Source organism: Leguminivora glycinivorella, chromosome 20 (genome assembly GCF_023078275.1).
Source record: "Leguminivora glycinivorella isolate SPB_JAAS2020 chromosome 20, LegGlyc_1.1, whole genome shotgun sequence".
NCBI lineage: Eukaryota > Metazoa > Arthropoda > Insecta > Lepidoptera > Tortricidae > Leguminivora > Leguminivora glycinivorella.
Genome location: NC_062990.1, coordinates 8,568,906 through 8,595,776, shown reverse-complemented (window position 1 = coordinate 8,595,776; position 26,871 = coordinate 8,568,906). Strand labels below are relative to the sequence as shown.

General features: G+C 37.0%; 5 protein-coding genes across 6 annotated transcripts in view; 2 read left to right on the top strand and 3 right to left on the bottom strand.

The window, feature by feature from the left end:
• LOC125236916 (pleckstrin homology-like domain family B member 1) overlaps positions 1–572 on the bottom strand; it is an 85,542-nt gene extending 84,970 nt beyond the window's left edge. Inside the window, exon 1 of the mRNA XM_048143832.1 lies at positions 313–572. The gene's annotated coding sequence lies outside the window, so the exon portion shown is untranslated. The remainder of the gene's footprint in view (positions 1–312) is intronic.
• A 1,752-nt stretch (positions 573–2,324) lies between these two features.
• LOC125236990 lies at positions 2,325–6,591 on the top strand. Its single transcript, XM_048143902.1, has 3 exons — positions 2,325–2,384; positions 4,810–5,035; positions 6,373–6,591. The coding sequence occupies exons 1-3, from the start codon at positions 2,347–2,349 to the stop codon at positions 6,448–6,450; spliced, it is 342 nt and encodes a 113-aa protein (XP_047999859.1). The 5' UTR covers positions 2,325–2,346; the 3' UTR covers positions 6,451–6,591.
• A 1,642-nt stretch (positions 6,592–8,233) lies between these two features.
• On the top strand, positions 8,234–10,356 carry LOC125237194. Of its 2 annotated transcripts, XM_048144187.1 has the most exons (3): positions 8,234–8,291; positions 8,681–9,797; positions 9,888–10,356. In XM_048144187.1, exons 1-3 carry the CDS (start codon positions 8,254–8,256, stop codon positions 10,182–10,184), a joined length of 1,452 nt encoding a protein of 483 aa, XP_048000144.1. In that variant the 5' UTR covers positions 8,234–8,253; the 3' UTR covers positions 10,185–10,356. The 2 variants fall into 2 exon arrangements, with proteins under 2 accessions (XP_048000144.1, XP_048000143.1); XM_048144186.1 differs by having other exon boundaries at positions 8,681–10,356.
• A 969-nt stretch (positions 10,357–11,325) lies between these two features.
• On the bottom strand, positions 11,326–16,157 carry LOC125237084. The gene is made up of 8 exons (XM_048144037.1): positions 16,110–16,157; positions 15,190–15,306; positions 14,630–14,975; positions 14,037–14,371; positions 12,537–12,586; positions 12,048–12,156; positions 11,643–11,713; positions 11,326–11,523 (listed from the first exon to the last, which is right to left on the bottom strand). Exons 1-8 carry the CDS (start codon positions 16,113–16,115, stop codon positions 11,487–11,489), a joined length of 1,071 nt encoding a protein of 356 aa, XP_047999994.1. The 5' UTR covers positions 16,116–16,157; the 3' UTR covers positions 11,326–11,486.
• Positions 16,158–19,558: 3,401 nt separating this feature from the next.
• LOC125237148 (pro-resilin-like) lies at positions 19,559–24,456 on the bottom strand. The gene is made up of 6 exons (XM_048144123.1): positions 24,396–24,456; positions 23,068–23,129; positions 22,325–22,486; positions 21,494–21,572; positions 20,472–20,606; positions 19,559–19,888 (listed from the first exon to the last, which is right to left on the bottom strand). Exons 1-6 carry the CDS (start codon positions 24,399–24,401, stop codon positions 19,721–19,723), a joined length of 612 nt encoding a protein of 203 aa, XP_048000080.1. The 5' UTR covers positions 24,402–24,456; the 3' UTR covers positions 19,559–19,720.
• Positions 24,457–26,871: the final 2,415 nt, after the last annotated feature.

Below are 26,871 nucleotides of genomic sequence, written 5' to 3'. Positions count from 1 at the left end.
CTAAGTTATTTTAATAACAAGGCGACTGATATCAACAAGTTATGAATAGAATTATCATTCACCAAATCATTTTGGTATTATGATTCACGACTTACGCTGATTTCATCAAATTAAAAAAGTACAAGCAGATGCGTCCAAGATACTTAAGTGAAAAGTAAATTTAAGTAACTTGAATCGGTGTCAGATCACAGCAAAAAATAAGTTTCGCAAGCATGCCGTCTGTTTCAAGTAAACGACGGAAAACCTTGGCTATCCATAACTTTATTGTAAATACATTGTGCAGAAATAACTATTGCAAAATAAAGCACTTACTTGATTTTCGACGTTGAGCCACCCAGTTGGAATCACACACAAACGGTCAAAATAAACACAACACAACCAAAACTACAGGACACACACAGCAAGTTCAATTTTTGCAAACACAAACTGATATTACATGTATTCACAACACTAAGAAGGTGTATAGTTAGTTGCGTGTTGTAAAATAATCGGCGAAATAAGTTTTGTTAATTAACAAACGTAAATAAACAAGATAAATGAAGCGAAACACACGAAACGGGCTAGATGACTAACCCAACTGACATGAGTGAATGAATGGAAATGGTTATGAAAACAACGAATGAGTATTTTGTTTTAGCTTCGGTTCGTTCAATGTTCATTTAGTACATTCACTCAATTTGCTGTCAAACTGATTTTAGTATGACCATCCCAAGATAGAAAAAACTACTAAACCACTAAAATGTAATAAGCATTCCACTTGATTTTATAGGTATGTTTATTATTATTAAACTATGACAGAATAAATCAAGAAGTTCAATAGAGAGACAGTGGTCTGGTAATAATTTTAAAAAGAAAATTGAGTAAAAAAATGCTTATTTCTGCTACTATGGTAGAAAATATTTCCTAATGGTTACCCTGGCTGGATATTCCTACATTTCTTAACTCAGTGACACTCCGAACAACGCAATATAAACGATATGTCAATTTAAAAGGACTTTGTTGTGAACCATTTATGCCATTATTAAAAAAGTTTTTTCATAAAATCCTCATAGTACTCTTTTAATTCTTAATATCGAAATCTTTTTTTTTTTAATACAATTTTTTTTAACCAGAATAAGTATTATTCTGACTTGATTCTGACACTGCCTTAAATAATTAAATTGAAATATTGATGAAACTGAACGCCATTCAAACGTATAAATAAATATTATTCTGACTTGATTCTGACACTGCCTTAAATAATTAAATTGAAATTATATTGATGAAACGGAACGCCATTCAAACGTATAAATAAATATCTAGTATTGCCATGCAGAAATATTCACGTTTTTTCTGCAATTTTTAGTTATTCTTCGAAGGAGATTTCCATAATGAAATTATTGAAAGTAGAAAAGTGTATTAGCATTTATATTGAGTGGATTATTACATTAACATCAAAATGCTTAATAGCTTAAGTGTAAGTAGGATAACACATCCATAACACTTGAAAATTTTGAAATTGTAGGGCGAAGATGGAACGAAGTTTGTCGTCCCATAGAAAATTTGACTTTCCTGCCCTTATGTGTGCGTTATAAATTATACTGAAAAATACAACTGAGGAGATTGAAATCAGTTGTCAGGACTGACTCAGGAGTTAGTGCGTTTTCACATTATCCGATCCGATATCGGATGTCGGACCGATATCCCATACATCACAGGCGCCATCTTGTAATTTTTCCATTGAAATCCTTCCGACATCCGATATCGGATCGGATAATGTGAAAACGGACTTAGGAGCTCAACGAAGATGCGGTATGTCGGTTTTCAGGATCGGCAATGCGCATGTACCTATAATGTTAAAGTTGCAGGCGTCCGTAGACTACGGAAACAGCTTGCGACGTATTAAAAAATGCAGTCTAGGTATAGGTAATGTTGAATTTCATAGATTTTCTTATTCTTTCATGTTTCCTTAGGAGTTTGAATTTGTTTTGTCCAAACCGCTTAACTACTTAGTACAGTCGACTACAAATAGATGTATCCACTTTTTCACCTTATTGCATTGTAATTTTGTAGTCAACTGTACTTAATTGTACTTTTTTTGTTCTGCCGGGAAGCAGTAACTTCGTCCAGCGCAGCGGTCAGAAATTTGACACTTTCTGTCCTTAGAAAAGAATATTTTAGATTCAACTTAGTAACACTCACATTTATTCTTGAAAACGCCTCATCTGATAAACAGTGTTACTTATTACAATATAATTATTCCCTGATACAGTATTAGCATTTATATAGGCTTCTTGGGTATAAAAACGGGGAGTCTGTGTATCAAGATTCATAGCAGAGCTAACATTCAGTTAGCCAACTCCCAAAATGGTGTTCAAATTGTCCGTCGTGATCCTGGCTTTGCTGTAAGTACCTATTATTAAAAAAATATATTTAGTAGAACACTTTTTACATACTTTTTACAGTCTGGCTCAGTCAGTAGTGACCCTGCCTGCTAAGCCGCGGTCCTGGGTTCGAATCCCGGTAAGGGCATTTATTTGTGTGATGAGCACAGATATTTGTTCCTGAGTCATGGATGTTTTCTATGTATGTAAGTATGTACAGGGGCGGCTCACTCCGCGATTCTGTCGCCGCGCTACAAGTACATACAGGCGGCCGCGAGTTCGCGGCCTAATCAGGGGTGGCGCGCGTTCTCACGGAACGCACGTTCGCACTTTCTAATGTTACTTTACGTCGCGAGTTTTTTTTAAGGTTCATATGCGATGTCCATGTGTGGAATGGCTAATAATGCTTAGTTAAATAGATATCTTGAATAAAATAAATACCAGAGGACATTTTTACACAGATCTACTACCTATTGATTAAGTCCCCCGAAAAGATTGTCAAGTCCCCCAATAAGGCTTGTGATGTTGGAACTTAAACAAAAATATATAAATACTATATAATATATACCTAGAAAGTACCCAAGACTTGAATACACAGAACACCCCACTAGAAGCCAAATGCAAGCGATATTGTTCGAGACGCAAATCACCAATCCTTGCGGGGTGAGGCGGGCGCGCACGGTGCTGCCATTGGTCGTTTCAAATAATGGCGCGCCTTTATGATTAGCAGTAGGGATGGGAATGGGACATGTCTATTATAGACAATGGTACCGGTACCAGTACTGTGGTGAATTTGTTTTGCAACAAATTATAATATTATAATTAAATTATAATAAGGCCTAGTTACCCTTCGGGTTGGAAGGTCAGATGGCAGTCGCTTTCATAAAACTAGTGCCTACGCCAAATCTTGGTAGTAGTTTCCAAAGCGGACCCCAGGCTCCCATGAGCCGTGGCGAATGCCGATGCCGGGATAACGCAAGGAGGATGATGATTGTGATAGCACCTCAATAAAAATCATTCTAGTAACTAATAACTAAACTGTGCATTTTTACTTACGTTTACTAAGTTAAATTACCAACTAAATATTCTAAACTAATCAATGAACTAAATACCACTACAGACTCTACAGATTCTAGATAATTATTCACTATTACAAATCTGCTTTCTTTTATATTTCATAAAAAGCACATGGTACGAACGGCAGTACGAAGTTCCCGCAACAGACATAAACTAACATGGCCCCATGCCTAATCGTTTACGTGAAAGGGATAGCATATCACATTGTTAACTCGGTAAAGAGGGATGGACGCGCCTCGGCGCCGCTCAGCACAACCATATTGACCAGTATAAATGAACTCCGCGGACAATAAACAATATTCAACAAAATAATTAATTTGACTTAACTGTGGAATGTTGTTCCATCTTTTTTACATGTAGAAGTGTTAGAAGACTTGCCACACCATTTTATGCTGTAAGAGACCATTGTTTGCAACCAAAATTGATTATTTAAGATTTTTTCCCGAGCGGACACGGACACTGTTAGCGGGTCGTATACTTGGGCGCTACTGATCGGTGTCGCACGCGTTCAAACTTTTATAAACCTGATTTGTCGTATGCTTGGTGACCGCGAGTCGCCCTGTAAGGGCCATCTTGTTGTATTGATCTGTGCTTGAATATAATAGTATAAGCAAGGTATACCATTTTATATGAGTACGCCGCGCACGTGCGGCTCGTTTCTTTGTAAGAATTTTGTAGGCATTTAAAAAGGCGGCATGTCGTTAACATCAAAGCAATGGGCCTTTTGTACTTGTACTATTATATATTCTGTGGTATGTATTAAATGTATTTATTTAAGTATGTATATCATCGCTTAGCACCCATAGTACAAGCTTTGCTTAGTTTGGGGCTAAGTAAGTTGATTTGTGTAAGGTGTCCCCAATATTTATTTATGTATTTACTTAGTTTTTCTCTCTTGATATTAACACTATAACAGCTATCATTTGATCGCGACTTCGTAATCTTGTATTTAAACTTCGAATAGCGCCTGATAAAAAATTAAAAGCAATCATTCAATTAGAGACAAATGTTCACATTCATTAACAGGCGCTGCAAAATTATCCAGCTTTCGGGGTAGAAGTGAGATAATTTTACCCTCTTAAAGCTCAGCAGGCAGGGTCACTGCCACTACTGACTGGGCCAGACTGGTCGTCCGGTTTGCTCGCGTACCTAAAATGACGTTATGTGTAAAACTCAATGCAATGGAGAAATTGCAGGTTTTGCAAATGAAAGTAAACAATGAGAGTTGTGCGCCCACGAACGACAAAGTTGCTCGGAGACTTTTTTGACGCTCACATCTAGTCTATGGACTAGTATGAAAGTGCACACACCTGCTTGTGTGTGTGAGGGTGCATACCCTCTAACTTAAAGTATTTTTTTCACATTTCAGGGTTATAACCAATGGCGAACACCGTTTCAACATCGATACTGATCCCGTCAGTTTCTACAAATACAATTTCTTAAAACACTTGACTTTTAAGAGAGATGGAGAGACGGAGACGAATGAAGTAACTAGTCAGAAACCAGGCCATATACATTGCCCGTCTTATATGCCAAAATGTAACATTAATCTGCCCCACAAAATTAGTTTTAAACGAGCTTTGAAAACTTATATGGTAAGTTTTTAAATTCATTTTTGAGCCTCTATTAGGACTTTTTGACGTCTAAGAGTGCTTTCACATTATCCAGTCAGTTATCGGATGCAGGAAGGATGTAAAAGCGGTGTGGTGGTGGGGGCGCAACTAAAATGGCGCCTTCAAAATGTAATATGTCGTCACTACTTTGAAAAAACCGGCCAAGAGCGTTTCGGGCCACGCTCAGTGTAGGGTTCCGTAGTTTTCCGTATTTTTCTCAAAAACTACTGAACCTATCAAGTTCAAAACAATTTTTCTAGAAAGTCTTTATAAAGTTCTACTTTTGTGATTTTTTTCATATTTTTTAAACATATGGTTCAAAAGTTAGAGGGGGGGACACACTTTTTTTTCCTTTAGGAGCGATTATTTCCGAAAATATTAATATTATCAAAAAACGATTATAGTAAACCCTTATTCATTTTTAAATACCTATCCAACAATATATCACACGTTGGGGTTCGAATGAAAAAAAAATCAGTCCCCACTTTACATGTAGGGGAGGGGGGGTACCCTAACAAAACATTTTTTTTCCACTTTTTATTTTACCACTTTGTCGGCGTGATTCATATACATATTGGTACCAAATTTCAGCTTTCTAGTGCTAACGGTCACTGAGATTATCCGCGGTCGGACGGACGGACGGACGGATAGACAGACATGGCGAAACTATAAGGGTTCCTAGTTGACTACGGAAACCTAAAAAGGCAGATCTCAAGATGAGGCCTTTCACGCCTTTATGTACAGGATATCGGCACAGTATAATAAAGAGTACTATCGTACAGTATGGCCATTCCCGCTCCCCGCTGAAAGTGCCGCCCACCCCCTCTCGGTTACCTCACAGTTATCGCCTGTCAAAAACGCGAACAGTCGACCTGTCATATTTCACTCATACAAGCATAGTACACGCCTCTTTCATATATTTAATCGCCAGTTTCCGAATTCTGATATCGGTCCTACATCCGATATTGCATCGGATATTGTATGAAAACGCAATAAATTTAAGGGCGGTAAATTACGCCATTTTGAAACTTCAGGCGTAGGATAAGTGCGTTTTAACATAATCCGATCCCTTATCGGATGTCGGACCGATATCAAATACATTACAGGCGCAAATTTTTCCATTGCAATCCTTCCGATATCCGATATCGGATCGGATAACGTGAAAATGGACTCAGGCGAACACTGGCGCGAATTTTGAAGAAATAAGAAAATATCGAAAGTGGCGCTAGTGTTCGCCTTACCCTACGCCTTAAAAATAAATAATATGATTTGATTTGTCTTACGTGGTTTTGAATTTCAAATCTTTTTTTTTATTTCAGGATTACCAGGATTTTCTACGATCATTGCCACATGAGATTATGACGGACGAATATGAAGACAATGTAATAGAAAAGTGAAAAATTAAAACCAACTAAGTATGATGAATATGCGACCGGTTTGTTAAAAAAAAATATATATTTGATTTATTCAGGGAGTTACTCAAGCTACTGAAAAAAATACTCCGGGCCCATAGATATAAAAGCGTTTTCACATTATCCGTTCCGACATCGGATGTAGGAATGTTGCCAAAGGCATATTTCAAAAATGGCACCATTATTAGGTACAGTCGCCATCAGATATATAAGAGCGCCCGAGGTACTCAAAAATATCTGAACACGCCTCTAACGCCTAGGCAATAGAGGCGTGTTCAGATATTTTTGAGTACCTCGGGCGCTCTTATATATCTGATGGCGACTGTACCTATACATAAAGGAAATCGGTCCCAAATCCGATATCGGATTGGATAATGTGAAAACGCAGTTATACCTATAGAGTGAGGTGATGTGACTGAAGTTTTCAGTGACCGGTATAACACCATGTATGCTGAAAAAATGTATTAAATATTAATGTATGAGTATTCTTTGAAAAGCATATAAACAATACCTAATCAAAGGTGCATTGTTCGTTTGTTTTTATTTTCTAAAAATCCCATGATTCCTGGGGGCTTAGGCAAGATAACAGTCGTAGAACACGCCAAGTTCGGCGTTGGTCAATGTTAGACTGTCATTTTGGCATAGTTGGCGACGGAAAACATACAGTTAGCAACAAAAATATGAACACAGACAAAGTGACAAAAATATGTATACCTTGTCAGTACATACGTTAAGTTAAGGTTGTGTACATATGGTAGTATGTACATCATTATTTTTTGCACTTCGACTGTATTCATATCTTTTTTGCTAACTGTACCCACGCATGTCATTTTTAGGGTTCCGTACCGAAAACGCACAAAAGGAACCCTTATGGTGAGACTCTGTCCATCTGTCTCTGTTTCTAAAACATGGTAGAGCTTAGGTCAGACTATTTATAATAAAACTGGTGCAATATTTATTTGCGTAACCAATTGATATCAACCTAATTTAAGAAAACAACAGAATATTTGAAACAACAATATTACATATTACTAGTAGTTTAGGCACGGTAGGTTCTATAAGAGTCCTTGCACATTATTTTGATGCATAAAAAGCTTCTCAACAGAACACGATAGTATTTCAAACGGACCCACTCACCGCCTTTCAGCTCTTTAAGGCGCAAGTTCGCCCACAGATGGAATACTGTTCTCATCTGTGACGCCCTCTGGAACGCATCATACGACGAGCAACGCGATTGTTAACTGCCAGCTCAGCATGTCTCTGATCGGCTTGTCCTCTTGGCGCTGTGCTGCTCGCTCTGCATTTTCTATTGCAAGTATAATTGGGTAGTCGTGCTCCGAGGAATTGTTCGGATTAATCCCGCCGCTTCTTTCCGCCATCGCCCTAAGTGACAACATTTCCATCTCCATCACTTAGATGGCTGGCAGTCCTCAACGGGTGTTTCTCCGGAAACTTCCTGCCTCGCACAGCTAAACTGTGAAATGAACTGTCATCTGCGGTGTTTCTGGACCGATAACACCTTCAACATTCAAGAAAATTGTCTTAAAGGCCGGCAAAGGTCCACAGCTTACGAAGTCTGCTTGCCATATCCGGCGGGCCACACACTTGTTTGCCATCGATTTAGTATAAAAAAGATATTTGAAATCGAAAATGGCGGAAATGTGTAATCTGAAAGCCTCTTATTTTAATATAGGTACATTTATATAACACGGAGTATAAAAACAGGCGTTCAGTAAGAAATAAATCATAATAATATTATTATCATAGCCTGATTTGTCGTTTTCCAAAATGATTTTAAAATGGTTGACCGTGGTGTCAACTTTAATGTAAGTATAATTGTATTTTTTATTGTAATGTATATATTTATAATTATCAACCTAAGATGGGAGTATGCTTTTTTCTTCTATCTTATGTACCGTATGAACGAAATAGAACATTGTGCAATGTGGAGCGGAAGTTTAATATTGCAAACGATCGAGAGCAAGACAAGCCGTCGCGATTTAAAGACGCGAGTTTGGAATATCCTTACGCCCCGAATTACACACATTGTTTTTCATCACACTCTTAATATAAAAAATATGTGAATAGATATAAAAAAAGTTAAATACGGTACATTCTAGAACGAAAGTGCTATGGTCCGGACGCAGTTGCACGGAAGAATACTGCTACTTTCCGAAATGGTGACATAAAAAATAATAACTCTCTTATTTTCCAGCATTATACCTCTAAACGACGCACAACCAAACTACAAGGACCTTAACAGCCATGATATTAAACGAATATACCAGGGTCTGATCTTACCCCAGGATGGGAGTGGGGAACTCTGCCATCCCAGTGACGAAAAGTGCAACAGACTGCCACATGAAAGTACGAGTGAAAAGCAGACTGAGGTCCAACTTAGAGATTGTCCGTACTGGGACATCAAATGTCAGAGTAGTATAAATAGATCAGAGAAAGTACCATTTATATCAGGACAGAGCGGGGTCCAACTTATACATTGTCCGTATTGGGACATCCAATGTCAGAGTACATCAGGTAAACTACCATATACATCAGCACAGAGCGCTGGAGCAGAACAGAATGATTATAGATTAGCGCAGAGGGATATCCAATCCAGAAGTTGTCCGTATGTCCAATGCCAAAATAGTAATAGTAGATCAGACATACTTCAACAGAATAATAATAGATTAGCGCTAAACGGCGTCCAATCCAGAAATTGCCCTTACTTGGATGTGCAATGTCAGAATAGTATGACTAGATCAGAAAAACCAAAACATAATAATAAAAGATTCGCGCAAATCGAGGTTCATAATGGAGGTTGCGCTTACTGGGACGTACAGTGCCAGAGTGGTATGAGCAGATCTGACAAACTACCCCGTAGTAGATCAGCTAACGATGTTAAATGGCCTAACTTACCTTTAAATCAAATTTTATTGAATCGTTACCTAAATAGTATGAGTAGATCAGACAAACTACCATATATTAGTAGATCAGAAGAACCTAAAGATTGTCCTTACTGGGATATCCCATGTCAGATGAGTAGATCAGAAAAACTACTAGAAACGAACTTACCTTTAAAACAAACGTTAAAGAACATTGTATTAAACCGTAATCTTTTCAGTATGAGTAGGTCAGACAAACTACCATATAATAGTAGATCAGGCAATGATGTTATCATACCTTTCAACCAAATTTTATTGAACCGTTACCTAAATAGTATGAGTAGATCAGATCAACCCAAGGATTGTCCCTACTGGGATATCCCATGCCAGATGAGTAGATCAGAAAAACTACTAGAAACGAACTTACCTTTAAAACAAACGTTAAAGCAAATTTTATTAAACCGTGACCTAAACGGTATGAGTAGATCAGACAATGGCGTTAAATGGACTAAAATGCCTTTAAAGCAAACTTTAAAGCAAATTTTATTAAACCGTGACCTAAACAGTATGAGTAGATCAGACAATGGCGTTAAATGGACTAAAATGCCTTTAAAGCAAACTTTAAAGCAAATTTTATTAAACCGTGACCTAAACAGTATGAGTAGATCAGACAATGGCGTTAAATGGACTAAAATGGCTTTAAAGCAAACTTTAAAGCAAATTTTATTAAACCGTAACGAAAATAGTATGAGCAGATCAGGACTTTTAGGGGCTTTAGCTAACCTCGTTGTAGTGGAACCTTTTTCTCTTGTGGCCGCTGTACTGTCACTTTTGTAAAATATTATAACTGTGCTGTGTATTCCTTTTAAAGTTGAAATATAATTCATTGTAAATATAAACCTAGTGTTTCAACATAAATTAGAGTCTTCACAATGGTCACCCCTCCTGAAATTTTAAAGTTGTATAAGCGGATCACTTTTTTGCCAATAATGTCGAATGACAATGAATCCTTTGGTGAACTAGCTGATTTGACGTAAGAACTGTCAATTCCGCGTCTTCCATATCAAATAGATGCAGGTATGTTCAATGGCTGCTTAATATTTATTCAAAAATTGATTACGCTCTGTTACGACCAAACTTGTAAGTTTAGTAATAATTAGTTGTTGTGTGGGTAGTAAAACCTAGGTCTGATAAAGTTTGACATCAGAATTTGCTCTAGGTATACAAGGATTCGTATTTTGTCGGGAAAATAACCTATTTTTTCTACTCCCGAACTGTTATTCGTCATTTACAGGGTCGTGCATAGATCTTTAAAACTCTACTTAAAAGTCTATTCCCCAAAGCCAGCTATTCTAGAAAACTATTAAAAACTAAGTGCATTTAACTATGTCCAACGGTATTTAACTGAGTCAAAAAATACTCGTGGCGTCTTTATTAACAATTTTCGGCTTCGCCTCAAATTGTTACTCACGCCACTCGTCTATTTTGACCTCCTTTAAACGCCTGTTGCATAAAATACTAAAGTAAGACACTTACAAGTTACAACTAACACCTGAAACACTTGAAACTTTCTCAAGGAGAGGTTAAAGAAACTGTGGTTATCTGACTAAATTGCCTTTGTTGCTTTATATATATGTATTTTGTGTTTCTTTTCAACTTAGTGTATTTTTCTCATTCCTTTTTGTGTGATATAGTTATGTTTATCCTATAACCATGTATATATTTTTATCCATTGTCTTTATGGTACCTTGTTGTACAAATTGCTAGATCTTGTTACCCTGTAACTCTTTCCTCTCATTTACTCAAAGGTTAACTGGAAGAAATCCCTCTAAGGGATAAGTTCGCCTTTGTACTTCACATCTCAATGTATGTTATTTTTAATGTGTTTTTGTACAATAAAGAGCTACTACTACTACTATTACTTTGTCTAAAAACAATTGAATGGGTAGATATTGTGTGGAATAAAAAAAGCAAGAAATACGTCTCAATAAATTTTATTTACAAGACAGTTTAAAAACACATCATTCTTTATTAAATTTGCAATACTGATAACATAAAATATTCTAAGATGACGAAAATGTTGCCTCTGTCACTTCAATCAGGTGAGCTCTTTCAAAAGACGTAGATTTTGAAGACTTCCTAGTTCTTGCGGGTGTAGTTGCCGTTTCTTCGGAATCTGAAAATAGAGAGTATACTTATATATTTTTTTCACAACACAAATTGGTAAAAAAAAATCTTGATTAAGTAGGTAATTTCAAATTACATTATTTACAAATTTCTATATGATATATGTACCTTAGTTTGGGAGAATATCTTCGCCTCCTAGTCTCGTTGGTCTCGATTTTCTGTTCCTCTTCGGTCTGTTCCTGTACAAATAAATCAAAATCAACCCTTCAATATATGTAAGAACAACCATATTGCTTTATCATCAAAAACATTTAGATCAAATCGCTGCCAAGGAGTGGAAGTGCCGGCGTCTATATTTTCCAGATCTTACAACCCAGCAACCTTCAAAGCAAGGGTGAACAGGCACCTTCTGTGCGAGCGACCTCCATCGTATACCACGTCTTTGGCTCAGCTAGTCTGTGGCCATGAGTAAGCCCATTTATAATAAAAAATATAATTATACTTATATTAAATGTTTATCTTATTCAGTGTTATATCTTTGGCTAGTAAGTATAAGAATCATTTGATAATTACCTGCACAATGGCTCCAGATCTAAGAAGATCACCAGCTTGGGGAGGTCCGTACTCTCTGAAGCCAGGGGGTCCGTATTCCAGGAATCCTTCAGGAGCTTGTTGCTCGGAACTGAAATGTAAAATTGATATGACTTTATTATTTAAATGATGTGTGCAGTGAGCTGCGAAAATTATGAATGAATTCATTGATAAATTCGTCATGCACTTTTTCAGCTCACTGCACATTTAGAAACCAAGACTAAGCAAAACATTTGATAAGTATTCATATTGTTTTAATGTATTACTTACAAAGTTACTCATAAAAAGTATGCTGGTGTGATTTTTGAAGGGAAAGTATAATACTTAAATTTATAAAAAGTTCTATAAGTAGGTAACTATAACGTTGTAACTAAAATTCTTGAAAAAACTAAACGATAACAGTTACCATTTCAATGATAATTTTTTGAATCAATAAACAGAAGTAGGTATACAGTGTACGAAAAAACATACCCTAAAACTTGCACAGATTTCACATCAATGGCTTCTTCGTTGGATTGAACCTATAAAAATATCAAATTTCACATTTACACATAACCAAAATGATAATATACCCGATCCTGCAGTAAGGGCATATGGGTGATTCTCCGAGACCCTAATTTTCAATGTCCGGAGGCTTATTTCACTGAAAACTTTAGTTTAAAATCCTGGTTTTTTTTTCAGAGATACTTTATATCTCTAGTCGACTGGGACATCGATTAGCTTTAGTATAAGGTCATTGTAATTTTTTATATTAAAAAAATATATCCGTTATTCTTACTACTCTGTCGTGTCCGTTCTCCATTTTTCTCTAAACATGTGATGATAACTTCAATTCAGTCATCTTAACGAATATTTTGATTGAGTACATGGATACATTATTAGTTACTACATTACTAAAATTTAACAAGTATTTTTTTATCTATAATTTTGTATTTAAAATTTAGGAAATAAGAGATGTCCGCGACAAAATTCTTATTTCTCTGGTGCGGGCTTTATTCGCCTGTATCGTAAACGTATTGAAGATTGTAGACAAACTTCTCCCCGCGGGGAATAATCAGTCGCGTTCGGAACGTGGTACGAGGTGGAAGTTTCGGCTGTTGCACGTGGCTCCGGAATTACGAAGGTAAATATCTTATTCCTCTGTCCGTGGTTCAGGTATCATTCTTATTACTCTGTTCGGTTTTTTGGGATTTGTGTAACTTTTAAAAATGTACTTTTTTGCTTAATTAATTGATTTACGTACTATCTATTCATATTATCAACGACAGCCGCGTTGTACATACACATTATGAATCATTGGTTTTTTTTCGATAATTTCTTATTCCTTTGTCCCTTATTCCTATGGATTTTGGACAATGGAATAAGAATTTCCTAAATTTTTCTTGTTTTTCTTAACTGACTTTCAAAAAGAAGAGTAGTTTTCAAGTGATTTCCTATATTTTAAAGTAACTTAATAAAAAAACTTACAACTTTTTTAAAATATTAATAAAAAAAAATTAGACCTTTTTAGCACCTAGTGCATTTACAGTCTGAATGTTATTAATAAAAATAAATATAAAAATATTCTAGAATACTTTTTTGATAGTTTTGTGAACAAAAGTACAATATATAATTTATAAATATACGGTTTTTTAACATTTTTGTTAACCTATCCTGACTTATCTTATTCCTCTGGGCCTAAATTTCTTATTCCTCTGGACCAAAAAGTTAAAATGAATTTATTTTATGAATGAGTTCACAAAAATATGGGCCAAAACCATAGTTATGTCTAAAAATAAATCTATTTTCACAAGAGTATGTCCTTATTGGTCAAATTTCAAAAATAAAAAAGGACAGAGGAATAAGACAAAAAACGCTGTCTCGTAGAATGACCCATATATTACCTTCCAAATTCACCAACAATATACCCGTGGACGACAACAAATTATTAATTGCCATTGGAAATTATTTAACAAAATCCATAAAACTTACCTGTTGAGCTTTAATCTCCTTCTCCAAATTAGTGAGCGCCTCAGCAACATTCTGCACACCCTCAATCGTCCTGACCTCAGCTTGGTTGACCTCCTGAACATCCTGAACTTGACTGACTTGTTCTACTTGCGAAGACTCAACGTTGCTATCTGCTTCAACTGTCTTTACTTCGGCGACCTCAGTGGTTGCTTCTGCCTTTTCAGTCGTTGCTTCTTGGGCTTCTATTTCAATGGCAACGTCAACAGCACGTCCTTGAGGTGCCTGGGCAGCTTCGGTAGTTGATTGTTCATTGACTTCAGTTACTGCTTCTTCAGTGGATTTTTGCGCTGTGGTTACTAAAAGAAAATTAAGTTTAAAATAAAACTAATTGTTCAAAATATGTTTTGTTTTATAGTTAAGAGCGGCTCGATATTCAGAAATTCAAATGATGTTAAATTTTTTCTTTCTTTACATTATCAGCTTAACTAAAAGTGTTGTAAAATAAATAATAATCTTATCAAAAGAATTCATTATTGTGTCTGCACATAAAGCATAGATATTTATTATTCCGATTGACTACAATATAAAAAAAGTTACGAAAGCACTATATTCACCTTCAACAGCATCAACAATAGCATCAGTAACTTCCTCAACTTCAACCACTCTAGCTTCTCCTTCTTTCACTTCTACATTCTCCTCACCAACTTTATCTTCGCTATTGATTTCTTCAGCAACTTTCACTTCTCCTTTAACCTCTTTCTCTTCTCCGTTGATATCTTCAGCAAACTTAGCGTCAATAACAACGAAGGCCTGTTCGGTCTCGGTCTCAGGAAGAGCCTGGCGAGTCAGGTCTTGTGAGACCTCGACTACTTTAGGAGGACCGTATTCGCGGAGAGCGTCTGAGCCTGATGCTTCTGATTCATTCAGGATGGTGTCTTTTAGAGGGTTTTCTGATGGTTTCTAAAAAAATATTTAGAAATTAGTTGAGATAAGCTGTTTTAAACTACCTAGTACCTAAAGTAAACGAACCGATAACAACATAACAAGAAAATATGATTTCTTGTAAACATCGTAAAAATACCAAGCTACAAACATTTTTGAAAATTCAATAACAAGCATGAGATCTTTGCCCAGCAGTGGGACACAAAATAGGCTAGAAGGGAAGAACAAGTACCTGAACCTCCGAAGGCAAGTAGAAGGCAGGACCCTGGGGTCTCCAGCCACTAGGCAGGTAGGGCCCAGACCCTGAGCTGGAAACGGACGCCACCGCGAAGATTACTAGAGCAAGGACCTAGAATAAACACAATTTAGTCATTTTTCTCCACAATAAATGCGAAAAACTAGAATTGCAATGGAATAAAAATAAAATTACATGAATAGTGAAATGTGGTCAAATATTGTAACTACTTACTGTAAAGTCTTACTTTGATAATAATTAATATTTGTGCTCTTTTTAAATTTTGAAAGTTATTGCACAACTTATTAAAATTAGGTATTTGGGTTTATGTAAGTTTTTGTAATTGCAAGTTACAATAATTTAATCAATGTACAGTATTGAATTCTTCTACCACCAAAAAAAAAAACACTTTATGAAAATCGTTGCAGAAAAGTAATACAAAAATCACACTTTCCTTTCCAATAAGGAAAATCGACTTGATATTCATTATTGTCATCGGTTGCCGCGATAGTTACTCATGAAATAAAACGATGGAAACGGATTAAATCGCGTATAATTAATTTAAAATTCATCCCGACGTTTCGAACACTTTACAGCGTTCGTGGTCAACGGGATGAATTTTAAATTCATTATACGCGATTTAATCCGTTTCCATCGTTTTATTTCATGAGTAACTATCGCGGCAACCGATGACAATAATGAATATCAAGTCGATTTTCCTTATTGGAAAGGAAAGTGTGATTTTTGTATTACTTTTTTTTCATAGTTTTATTTCGTTGATATTCATTGCTTGCTAAAATTGTAAAATGCTGTGTATTAAACTTTATAAAACTTTACAAACTGTGTAATTTCCTGAACCATAAAATAATTTTCCACTTTAAAAGGTATCACAAACATGTTAATAATTATTCACGCACCTTCATATTGCTATTGGTTTGCTTGAGATCAAGGAACACCGAATGATGTCTGTCCACCGAAACCTCATCGTTTTATACCCATATATTCCAAAAAAAAACACAAGGCTATACTCAACAAATATTTGAAAATATTTAATTAGTGTTTGATCTAATTGTGCAATTATAATGCGAAAAATCGTTCAAAATCGACTATTATAACGTGATCCTTCATTTAAAACAATCGATCAAGATTTTTTGGTCTATCTATTTTGGCGATGAGATACAAATAGAACGACCAATACATCTTGATCCGTAAGTCCATATTAACCTCTACAATGATAAAGCTTTCTCTGCTTAGCCGTTTTACTTACTAGGAAATATTGACAATTTAATTTTGAACCTCGTTTCGTATGGATGGATGTGTAGCGTGGGTGTTTGTTTATTTTGGGATATTTTACGTAGTTTGATGATACCAAACAAGGTCAATGCGTAATCATTTTCTCATAAAAGCTCTTGGTCTTATTGATTTAATTGATTTTTTTATGCTTCTATTTCTTGTATTTCGTATATATCCGAAGGGCTTATATTCTTAGATATAAGTAATATGTTATATGTAGGTACAGGCACCGGCAAAAAACACAAAAATAATTTAAGGCTGCATCTAACACAGTCTTTATGGCTCTAGAAATAAAATCGTTGCAGATATTTTTGTGGCCTTCTTTTGTGCGATGTTATTGCCAGTAACATGTACCTATTATTAATAATTAGAGATACCAAAATGTATATGTATAGGAATACCCCATGTAAAGAATACGTGAACAGCATCAATAACAGCTTTGTGTTCAATGAGAAGGAAATAAACAACAAAATTTAATAAATATACCCAATTAAAAATAATATTATTTAAACGTCCCGTCTGGTGACGGGCTAAGAATTTCACCACCCCTTTTCTTCCCGTGGGTGTCGTAGAAGTCGACTATGGGATATGGGTTAAATTGTGGCGTAGGCGAGAGGCTGGCAACCTGTCACTGCAATGTCACAGTTTCGTTTTCTTTCAACTCCTTATTTGCCAAGAGTGGCACAGAAACTTGAGTAGTTTCATGTGCTCTGCCTACCCCTTTTATGGGATACAGGCGTGATTGTATGTATGTATGTATTATTTAAACATAAAAATATTAAAAATAATGTGTATGTGTTTGTGTACTCACTTGATCTCTTGATGATTGGGCAATAGATACTAGGCTAAAATACACAAAGTATTTTTGAAATGTGGACTTTCAACGTTTCAACTCATCATCATCATTCGCTTGCCCTTCCCAGTCACCCAGTCATTTGGAATCGGCGCAGCAAGTCTTCCTCTTCCATAACTCTCTATCACCTGTCAATGTCATCTTATCATTCACTTGATTTCCTTTCATCATCTCTAACGCAGTGCGTCCACATTTTCTCGGTTCCCCTCTCCCGTTCATTCCTTTGGACTTACAACTAAAAGTTTATAGTACCAAGTTACCAACCGCTTGCTAACCACTGTTTTTCTACCAAGGTCATCTTACAGACACGGTGGTTGTCTGCCGTCTGGCACAGGCTTAATTTTATACTTAGTCCGTGATATAATGTTCTGTTCTGACTCTGACCCATTTTTCAAAAAAATTCTCAAAGCTCTAAACAAACATAGCGATGACGGGCGAGCAGACGGTTGTGTGTCAATATTTGATCATTTTACGCACAAACGCGATTTGTTTGAGATCAATTCGCTCTTATTATCATTATTAGTTTAAAAACCATCGCTTTAAAGTGTAAACATTAAAGCTACCATTTTTAACCGTCGCCTCATATCTCTCAAGAAGGACGGTTATCAAGTCGTCTGTATGTTTTTTTTTATGTTTGTTCCTCGATATCTCCGTCGTTACTGGACCGATTTTGAAAATTTTTTTTTGATTGAATGTATATGCATACAGATTGGTCCCATTTTTCTCAGAACCCAGTTCTGATGATGGGATCCTGGAGAAATCGAGGGAACTCCTCGAATCTGAAAGGCATACATATGGTGATTTTTGTGTTTTTAAAGGAACAGCATGCATTTAGGTACGGAACAGTGACATTTGGTGCAGTGGAACTGCTGATGATGGCCAGAATGGAACTCTTCAAATCTGAACGGCACGCTTATAGTGACTTTGGTATTTTTATAAGAACAGCATGCACTTTCGTCCAGAACAGTGACATTTGGTGCAGTGGAATTGCTGATTATGGTCAGAACCGAACTCCTCAAATCTGAACGGCACGCTTATAGTGACTTTGGTATTTTTATAAGAACAGCATGCACTTTCGTCCAGAACAGTGACATTTGGTGCAGTGGAACTGCTGATGATTGCCAGAACCAAACTCCTCAAATCTGAACGGCACGCTTATAGTGACTTTGGTACTTTTATAAGAACAGCATGCACTTACGTCCAGAACAGTGACATTTGGTGCAGTGGAACTGCTGATGATAGTCAGAACCGAACTCCTCAAATCTGAACGGCACACTCATAGTGACTTTGGTATTTTTGTAAGAAAAGCATGCATTTAAGTTCAGAACAGTGATATTTATTTAGTTATGTTTGTTAAGCATATTGAGTTTTCAAGTCAAAGTTTGTCTATAGCTTCGATTTCTTATAATATAATCGGATTCATGAGGAATTGAGGAAACTCCTCAAACCTTAACGTTATACGTTTATCCATTTGTGTTTCCATCTAATAATTAAAGCATTAAAAGCAGTTTTAAAAAATACTTACACATTTCTACATAATCCAACATTCGCAAGTAGCTTTCACCAGAACCCGAAAGGCGACGGTTTTTTTTCTTAAAAATTATGTACTTTATATTTTATATGTAATACCGCTGAAACCAAAGAAACATTAATCAAATTATTTTTCCCCTCACTAGCCCGGAAACACGTGTTTTGTCCTTTAATACCAGCGGGTAAAAACGCATTTTATCCACTAGTGGGTAAAGTAATTTAACCTTGAATAAAGTCAAATTAACTGCTTTAAAATTGATAAAAGTAGGTGAATCTAGTAATAAAGATGATTTACCACCTGTGGAACTACTGGAAGCAGTGATAAACGCATTTTTTGCGTTGTAGTTTTCTCGCTATAGTGAGGGAAAAAGTTTTGTGTTACACTCGGGTGCAAATGTATTTTACTTCTCGTGTGTTAAAAAAACTCGCAAGTTCAGGATTCTATTCTCGAACCACTCGCTTCGCTCGTGGTTCAACTATAGAATCCTTTCACTTGCTCGTTTTTCAATTCCACACTCGGCGTTAAAATACAACTTTGCCCCCTTGTATAACAAATAACTATTGTTTTTAGCGGTAGGTAATCGAAATAATAGTACATTCTGCAACGTGGGGCGGAAGCTGAACAGATATCGACAACGAGAAGGTGGTCTGTGGCCCTCAGAAGGAAAGAATTAAACCAAGTTATTTCGATGAAAAAATAAAAATATATTTACCTATTAATAAAAAAACTAGCTCGTGCCAACAATACAATAAATCAGAATAATATTTTTAGCATTTTCAGATTTGCACTTAAATTCTACGCCATTATACAAAGCAAAGACTTATGATTATTAAAATAAGGTGTGAAGTGAGTCAGTAGCCATTAGAGCGGGCGTTGCCATGGTTACCGTGTCCGCCATTACCGAAGCTGCGCGCGTTGTTGGCATTTGAGTCGTAGCCGCCGGCGCGACCAGACACGTCAGTGTCTTCGTAGGAGATGTGGGGTTTGAAGCCACGCTCGTCGGCTTCGTAGCTTACGGTCTGAAAAAGGGATTAGGTTGACGTCTTCAAAATTTAAGAGAATAATTCAAATTGACGTCTTCAAAATTTAAAAGAATAATACAAGTGTTGCTGCTGAAAAAAACTTTTTACTTTTAAATAAATACTAAACTGGTCCAAGTAGATATTAATTTGTTAATCCCATCCCAATCCCAAGAGACGAAGAGAAATGTGTATGATGCGACTTGAATGACGAATAGAATAAATGGACAGATATGCAGGTAGGTAAAGGTATTCTCAAACTTTTCACATTATTTTAGAAGCCACTTGTCTTGGCTTATCAGATTCAAATAATACCAGGAAAGAAGCTCAAGTTTTATGAGAACAAGGATCAAGAATATTGTATCTGAAGGTGCTTCCTCACGCTTGACAAACAGCGGTAAATAGAGAACACCAAACAATAAACCAGTGGTCGGCATTATTGTCTGTCTTTCGCACAAATCTAAGGGATGTTCCACAAACTGGCACGTAGGCCGAGCGTGGAGATGCCCTGTTTATGATAAGTTGGCATGAATTTAGTGTGCATGGGAATTGTGGTGTTCATGAAGAAATGTCAACCCTTTACCTGCTTCCTGCCATCAGGCAGCACAACATGGTACTCCCCCTCGGCCCGCTCGTCCTGCCTTTCCTCATGGTGTCCGAAATCCGTGCCCTCCTCGAAATCGCTCACCATATACCCGAAGTTGTAGTTCGCTGGCTCCTGCAGAACCAAGCATAAGTACTCATGACCACAGATTAGCAACAATCTGTGTTATTTGCTCTGCAATACCAGATTATCAAAAAGTTGCAAGTCCCGTGTGTTTTTTGGTGGGACGTGGTCACTAGTCTTTGGTTTTAGGTTTTGAGCAGTAATTCAGTACTTATACTTATTCTGTTAGGCCCCACATAGCTGATTAGTTTTATGAGATACTTATTTTATGTCTGCCTTTTCACTAAATCGGAGATAAGCAGAGAATAGAGCTATAATGCAGCGCCAAAGAGAAGAATGCTTAGTTGACACCCGTCTATCTGCTGTCTGCGTGCATTTTCGCTCCAATGGAAAGGCACGTTTGTCTATGAGGGGCCTATATAATATACAGATGAAATGCGAAAAGGGTTTCCTTCGGAAACGTTCGTATTTGTCATGTTAGTTCAGTCAACGTCAGTACATCTTGTACTGAGACTGACTGAAATAGCAAGACACGTTCGTACGTTTCCATAACAATACGAAAGCAACTCTTTTTGCACTACATCTGTATATTAGTTGAAGCATGACTCTCATTGAATGATATGAAAATGATTCGTTTTAAATGAGTGAATGACTTCAACCAGATAAGAATAAGTGATGCGTGAACTGTGCAAAAGTCTGTGTTGAAAATGTAATGTAAATGGGCGGTGTCTTCATTCTTGAGTTAAGGTGGGTAACATGTTAACCAACCCGAACAATACAAAACCGATTGTCAGATATTTTTTAACACAATATGAAAATGATCCTGTTACCCAGAGACTGATTTTAAATGACTTTTTGTATTGATACAATTTTTACCTACACCTAGGTATATACTTAGTTCTTAAGGAATTCACCCCTAAATTCAAAGTCGCACTTACCCCGCTGTCCTCAAGCCCGTTCCTTCCAAAAGCCGACTGACCGAGACCATTGAGACTGCCATGACCGCCAAGTCCACTCCTGAGAAAATAAATATATATTTTTAAATAATCTTACAAATCAACCTAACCTCCAAGAAAAACCCATAGGATAAGCATGTTACATTAAAATAATGACACATTAAGATAAACAAATGCCAAAGGAGTGTCCAGGCTCTCATGAGCTGTAGATAGCAAAAATTGCTGGTGGGTATACCAGAAGGCAGAATATAATATTGAGATAAATAGGAAGCCCTACAGTCCAGGCCACTCCTGGTTGCTATGTCGCCGGGATCCTGAGGGCCACCGCTGGGTCCTGCCAGCCACCACCGTCTTCAGCGGCAGGAAGTCCTACCTAGCAAATCCATTGCCCTGCGCCGCAAGCCCATGGCTCCATGACCCAGGAACCCATGATCCCCATGCTCCAAGCCATTCCTGGCTGCTATGACGCCGAGACCCTTTGGTAGCTACTGCCTTCAGTGACAGGAAGTCTTATATAACTAGCAAATCCATTGCCCTTCGCCGCAAGCCCATGGCTCCATGACCCTGGAACCCATGATCCCCGTGCTCCAGGCCACTCCTGGCTACTATGACGCCGAGACCCTTTGGTAGCTACTGCCTTCAATGACAGGAAGTCTTAACTAGCAAACCCATTGCCCTTCGCCGCAAGCCCATGGCTCCATGACCCTGGAACCCATGATCCCCGTGCTCCAGGCCACTCCTGGCCGCTATGACGCCGGGACCCTGAGGGCCACCGCTGGGGTAGCTACTGCCTTCAGCGGGAGTAAGTCTTACCTAGCAAATCCATTGCCCTGCGCCGCATGCCCATGGCTTCCATGACCCTGGAACCCATGATCCCCGTGCTCCAGGCCACTCCTGGCCGCTATTACACCGGAACCCTGAGGGCCACCGCTGGGGTACCCACCACTGCGGCCGGCAGCGGGGGGAGGGAGGTAGCTGAAATAATATGGCAAGATTTTAAACTCTGGGGACATAAAAATCCCATATTAGTAGAATATAAATAGGGAACTTGACTGTATTTAAAATAAAATATTTTATACCATGCACGAAATAAAGCATCAGATAAATAAAATTCAATTTCTATTTAATAAGTCAGGTAGAATTATATAAAGTAACTGAGTTGACCGTGACGTCACTCAATTCGATTTCATATTAATTTCATATTAGCAAGACGTTGAAATTCGTTTTGACAGTTCTTAAAAGGAAGCTGATTTGACTAGGAGGCAAGTAGCCTATTGACTTTTTGCCTGTCTAGCCAAAGTTAAAATTAATTGGCGTTGTCAAGTGACCTATTGTTCATGCTTAGCGGATAGGCGGATTGTAACCGTAGTAGTGCGACATAAAATGAAACCACTTGTATACGCGCCTTGGTGTTTCATATAAGTAATTTATTTAAAATATTTTTAATAAGGTAGGAGGCAAACGTACAGACAAGTCGCCTGATGGTAAGCGATCTCTGTCGCCCATAAACACTCGGAAAACTTTAAAAACATTTTTTGATAAAGATGAAGGGTTACCTGTTAGACGGGGGAGGTTCGGCCAATGTGATGGCCAAGAGAACAGCAGTTGCAATGATGGTCTGAAATAAAAACAAAATTGAAATGTGGCTTTCCGTTGCAAAAAGATCCGTAGGTATAAGGTATGCATGAAATGCAATAAGATTCTTTCCAATTGAATTTTTAATATTAATTCAAATAAAAATCTCCTTATTGCAAAATTAATTGGAATGAACAAAACGGAACAAAACATTCAGCAGTGGGAGTGGGCTCCTCAAACATCATCAACAATATAATTTTGTTCAGCAACTTTTAAGAATAATAAAACTTTGAAATTCATAAAATAAAACTAAGGAAACGGATTATATCGCGTATAAGTAGGATAGTATTTTATACAATCGTGATATAATACACAGCTTTTCAGTCGAGTACCATGTTTAGGCCACGAAGCTTGCTGAGTGGCCTAATAGTACGGTACGAGAGTGAAAAGCTTAATTATATCACTATTGTATACAATACTTTTTCTACGAGTCATCATCTTCATCATCAATGAACGGAAATATCATCATTCAAGTTAAAATTAATGTTAATAGCGTCGTTCACCGTTGTATTAACATCGAATTACCTAGCAACCAATTGTTTGTAATAGTCGTCTCTGATTGGCCGATAACGCGACAGATAAAAAAAAATGTGTTTCAGATGCAAAAAAATTGGCCAGGTATCGCAAATTAGTATAGAAATTGTATAAAGTTCTATTTTTGAAATTATTACAGTTAACTAAAGTCAACTATAATGAGATATTATAGTTGAGTCGGAGTCGGAACTGCCATAGAGTATCCAACACTGAAAAGTTAGCACTTATAGTTTAGTCTGTGGTGTCCTAATTGACAGATTACAGACAACGAGTAGAAAAATGAATTTACTAATCATCCCGACATTTCGAACACTTTACAGCATTCGTGGTCAACGGGTTCAAAATAAAATTAATATTTTACGTAGGTACAATAATATAAGTTTACTCATAGAGTAATAGTTTACTGCATAATGATTAGGAACTTACAATTAAAAACAAAGCAACTATGAAACACAAATGTTTGTCTATTTTCATTGTAACTTAAGATGACTTTTTATTCGTAAATGAATAGAATTCCAAATTATTTATTACTTTTATGCAAAAAAATATTAATACAAAGTTTATACGTATTTTTGTTTAATATTACTCATAAAGGTTTTCCTTATTTCCTCATGAAGTTGAAAAAACTTCTAGTTATTGCTCAATATTGAAGCTTATAATATATTTATGAGAAATACAATATTTAATATAATATAAACCAAAATAAACTGACTACCTTCATATTAGCTGAACTGTCACAGAACAAGGATGTCAGAACGAATGTGCAAATGTCACCATCTTCTAAGCTTTTATACAAAGCTTTACCCATACTAAACTAAAACTTACATTTGCCACGTTAAAATAACTCTTATTACAAAGTACGAAACACCTCTATAATGTGTATGCTGACTGTATAGTCAGCATATATATCTGAGTGCCTGAGGTGCTCAAAATATGTAAACACATACTCTATCGCCTTTATAATAGAAGTGTGTTCAGATTTTTAAGAACACCTTTCCTGCTCCGATTTATTTACTAGTGACTATGAAACTGCAGACTATGAAACTCTAGTCATGGTAAAACAACTCTTGTTACAATGTGTGAAGAGTCACAGGATACGTAGGAGTGCAGAGGTAGGGGTTAAAATATTACATGTGATTATAAAAGAAAAGACGCTCAAGGTATAGCGGATTTGGAGCGCAGACACGTGAATGGAGTCGTGACTGACTAAAAAAGGTTTCAAACAAAAATATGTGAGACGGTCTTAGGCCTCTACAAATAAGGTTGCGTCAGATATTTTTGTATCCTCCATTTCATAAATAACTTACAGGGCTTACTGTCTGTTTAGTGTCATCTTCAACTGCAATAATTTACGGAGTGAATGCATAAGATCATACAAAGCAACACCAGGATTCTATCAACCCGACTGTAGGCGACGGAACTACCAACATCCGTGCAGCGCGGCACGCAGCGGCGTGGCAGCCGGGTCGGTACGGATGCCGTTGCCAACGCGCGTCTTTTGTTTTTGTACAGATGTTTTCGCTCGAACTGTCAATGAGCGACAAATGTTCTATTTCGCACAAGTTTTGTATACCTATATTCATATATTGTCTTTTTTCGTGTGTGTTATGTACATAAATGTAATATAGTACAGCTGAAGTTTTACGCGTTTCATTTACCATCAGCGGCCCGACAGCTTACACCAACCTAGCAAAATTTTTGTCTCCCGTAAAAAAATGTCTAAGTTAATAAGACAGCAATACTTTATTGTATTGTTCTTATATCACGCCATCACAGAGTCAGTGTTAAAATCTTATATCAAAAATGTATTTTTACATTTTTTTTCCAAAGTCGTCTCCACCGCCACCTCTGTTCCACACAAAGGAGCTTCCTAAGCCTCGTGTTGTAACGCGACCTTACCCTGGTTGTCTTCCGTCGTCACGTCACGTCACGTCACGGTTCCCTAGACCTTCAAGTTGCCGACCTTAAGGTCTGTAACTGTAATAAAGACTATTGAAGGCGGAAACAGGGAATGAAAAGAGATAAATTATTCGTACAAATTGTATCTGGAAAGGTTTTCTCGATTTGTGGCCTACCTTCTTCTTTCTTTGTTTAGGTCCCATAACATGGATACGAGTAGGAACTGGATCAATAGGCTACTAGACTCATATCTAATTTGGCACAATAAATGATTGTATTTTGTTATATCTGACATAAGAAACCAATATTCAATGACTTTGGGTATTAAATGTGTATGATGACTACATATTTTTAATTTAAAAATGTGAGTAACTTTTTTTTAATTTTGGCCACCGAAAACGCTGTCGGCCATGTAGTGACGTCATATAATTCATGTCAAATAAATCACTGACATAATGCCCTTTATGCCTCGTACTTTAAGTGTCAGAAAGTGTTGTTTTCGCACTGAATTTACTTCATTCACAGAAAATCTAATAGATGACATGGCTGATGTTGTTTCTGCCTGATTACGTCATCACGGGAGCTGTCCAAGCGCCTCATAGAGGCGTCTGGTGACCAGAGGGCTGGTCATTCGCTCAGCGGATCAGCATTGCTATCCAGTGGGGTAATGCGGCCAGCCTTCTGGGCACCTTACCCATTAGTAGGTCAATTTTTTTACTTGTAACTTTTTAGTAAGTAAGTATAGCTATTTTCACCACACCAACTGGTAAAGGCTTACTTTGCTATTTGAACACAGATAGCAAAATTGCATTTTATCCACAAGCGGGCAAAGTAATTTCATACAAATTTTAACTGCTAGATTTTACCTATAAATGATGATTTTGAATCATGAATATTTGAAAAAATTGACAAATTTTATTTATTTTGATGTTTTATAGTCAGTATTTTGTTCGTGTTGGTGTCGTGAAAAATTTTGTGTTTCACTCGGTGGCAAAGTTTGTTTAACCTTCATGCCTTGATTTGATACCCTCTCAACGCTCAAGATTCCACTATTATTCCAATATTGGCGCATGCGGTTAAACAATAAACAACTACTTTGCCCCCTAGTAAAACAAATAACTATTGTTCTACAAGGGGGCAAAGCTGTAGTTTAACCGCACGTGCCAATATTAAAGCCCGAGCAAGCGAAAGATTCCAATATTGAACCGCGAGCATAGCGAGTGAGTAGTAGGGTACCCCCGTTACCAGCCCGGGTCTGGGGCCTGCTCCCAGGACCCCACCACCGCCCATCC

What these genes read in the sequence shown, in the direction of transcription:
- LOC125237084 (XM_048144037.1), bottom strand. An exon ending in AGGAGATTAAAGCTCAACAG is followed by an intron (nt 12,587 to 14,036) that starts GTAAGTTTTATG and finishes ATATTTTTATAG; the next exon opens with GTTCAATCCAACGAAGAAGC. An exon ending in AAATCTGTGCAAGTTTTAGG is followed by an intron (nt 12,157 to 12,536) that starts GTATGTTTTTTC and finishes TTTACATTTCAG; the next exon opens with TTCCGAGCAACAAGCTCCTG.
- LOC125237194 (XM_048144186.1), top strand. Translation starts at nt 8,254, where the DNA reads ATGATTTTAAAATGGTTGACCGTGGTGTCAACTTTAAT. An exon ending in ACCGTGGTGTCAACTTTAAT is followed by an intron (nt 8,292 to 8,680) that starts GTAAGTATAATT and finishes CTTATTTTCCAG; the next exon opens with CATTATACCTCTAAACGACG.
- LOC125236990 (XM_048143902.1), top strand. Translation starts at nt 2,347, where the DNA reads ATGGTGTTCAAATTGTCCGTCGTGATCCTGGCTTTGCT. An exon ending in GTCGTGATCCTGGCTTTGCT is followed by an intron (nt 2,385 to 4,809) that starts GTAAGTACCTAT and finishes TTCACATTTCAG; the next exon opens with GGTTATAACCAATGGCGAAC. An exon ending in GAGCTTTGAAAACTTATATG is followed by an intron (nt 5,036 to 6,372) that starts GTAAGTTTTTAA and finishes TTTTTATTTCAG; the next exon opens with GATTACCAGGATTTTCTACG.
- LOC125237148 (XM_048144123.1), bottom strand. An exon ending in GAACCTCCCCCGTCTAACAG is followed by an intron (nt 22,487 to 23,067) that starts GTAACCCTTCAT and finishes ATATTATTTCAG; the next exon opens with CTACCTCCCTCCCCCCGCTG. An exon ending in ACGGGCTTGAGGACAGCGGG is followed by an intron (nt 20,607 to 21,493) that starts GTAAGTGCGACT and finishes TTGGTTCTGCAG; the next exon opens with GAGCCAGCGAACTACAACTT.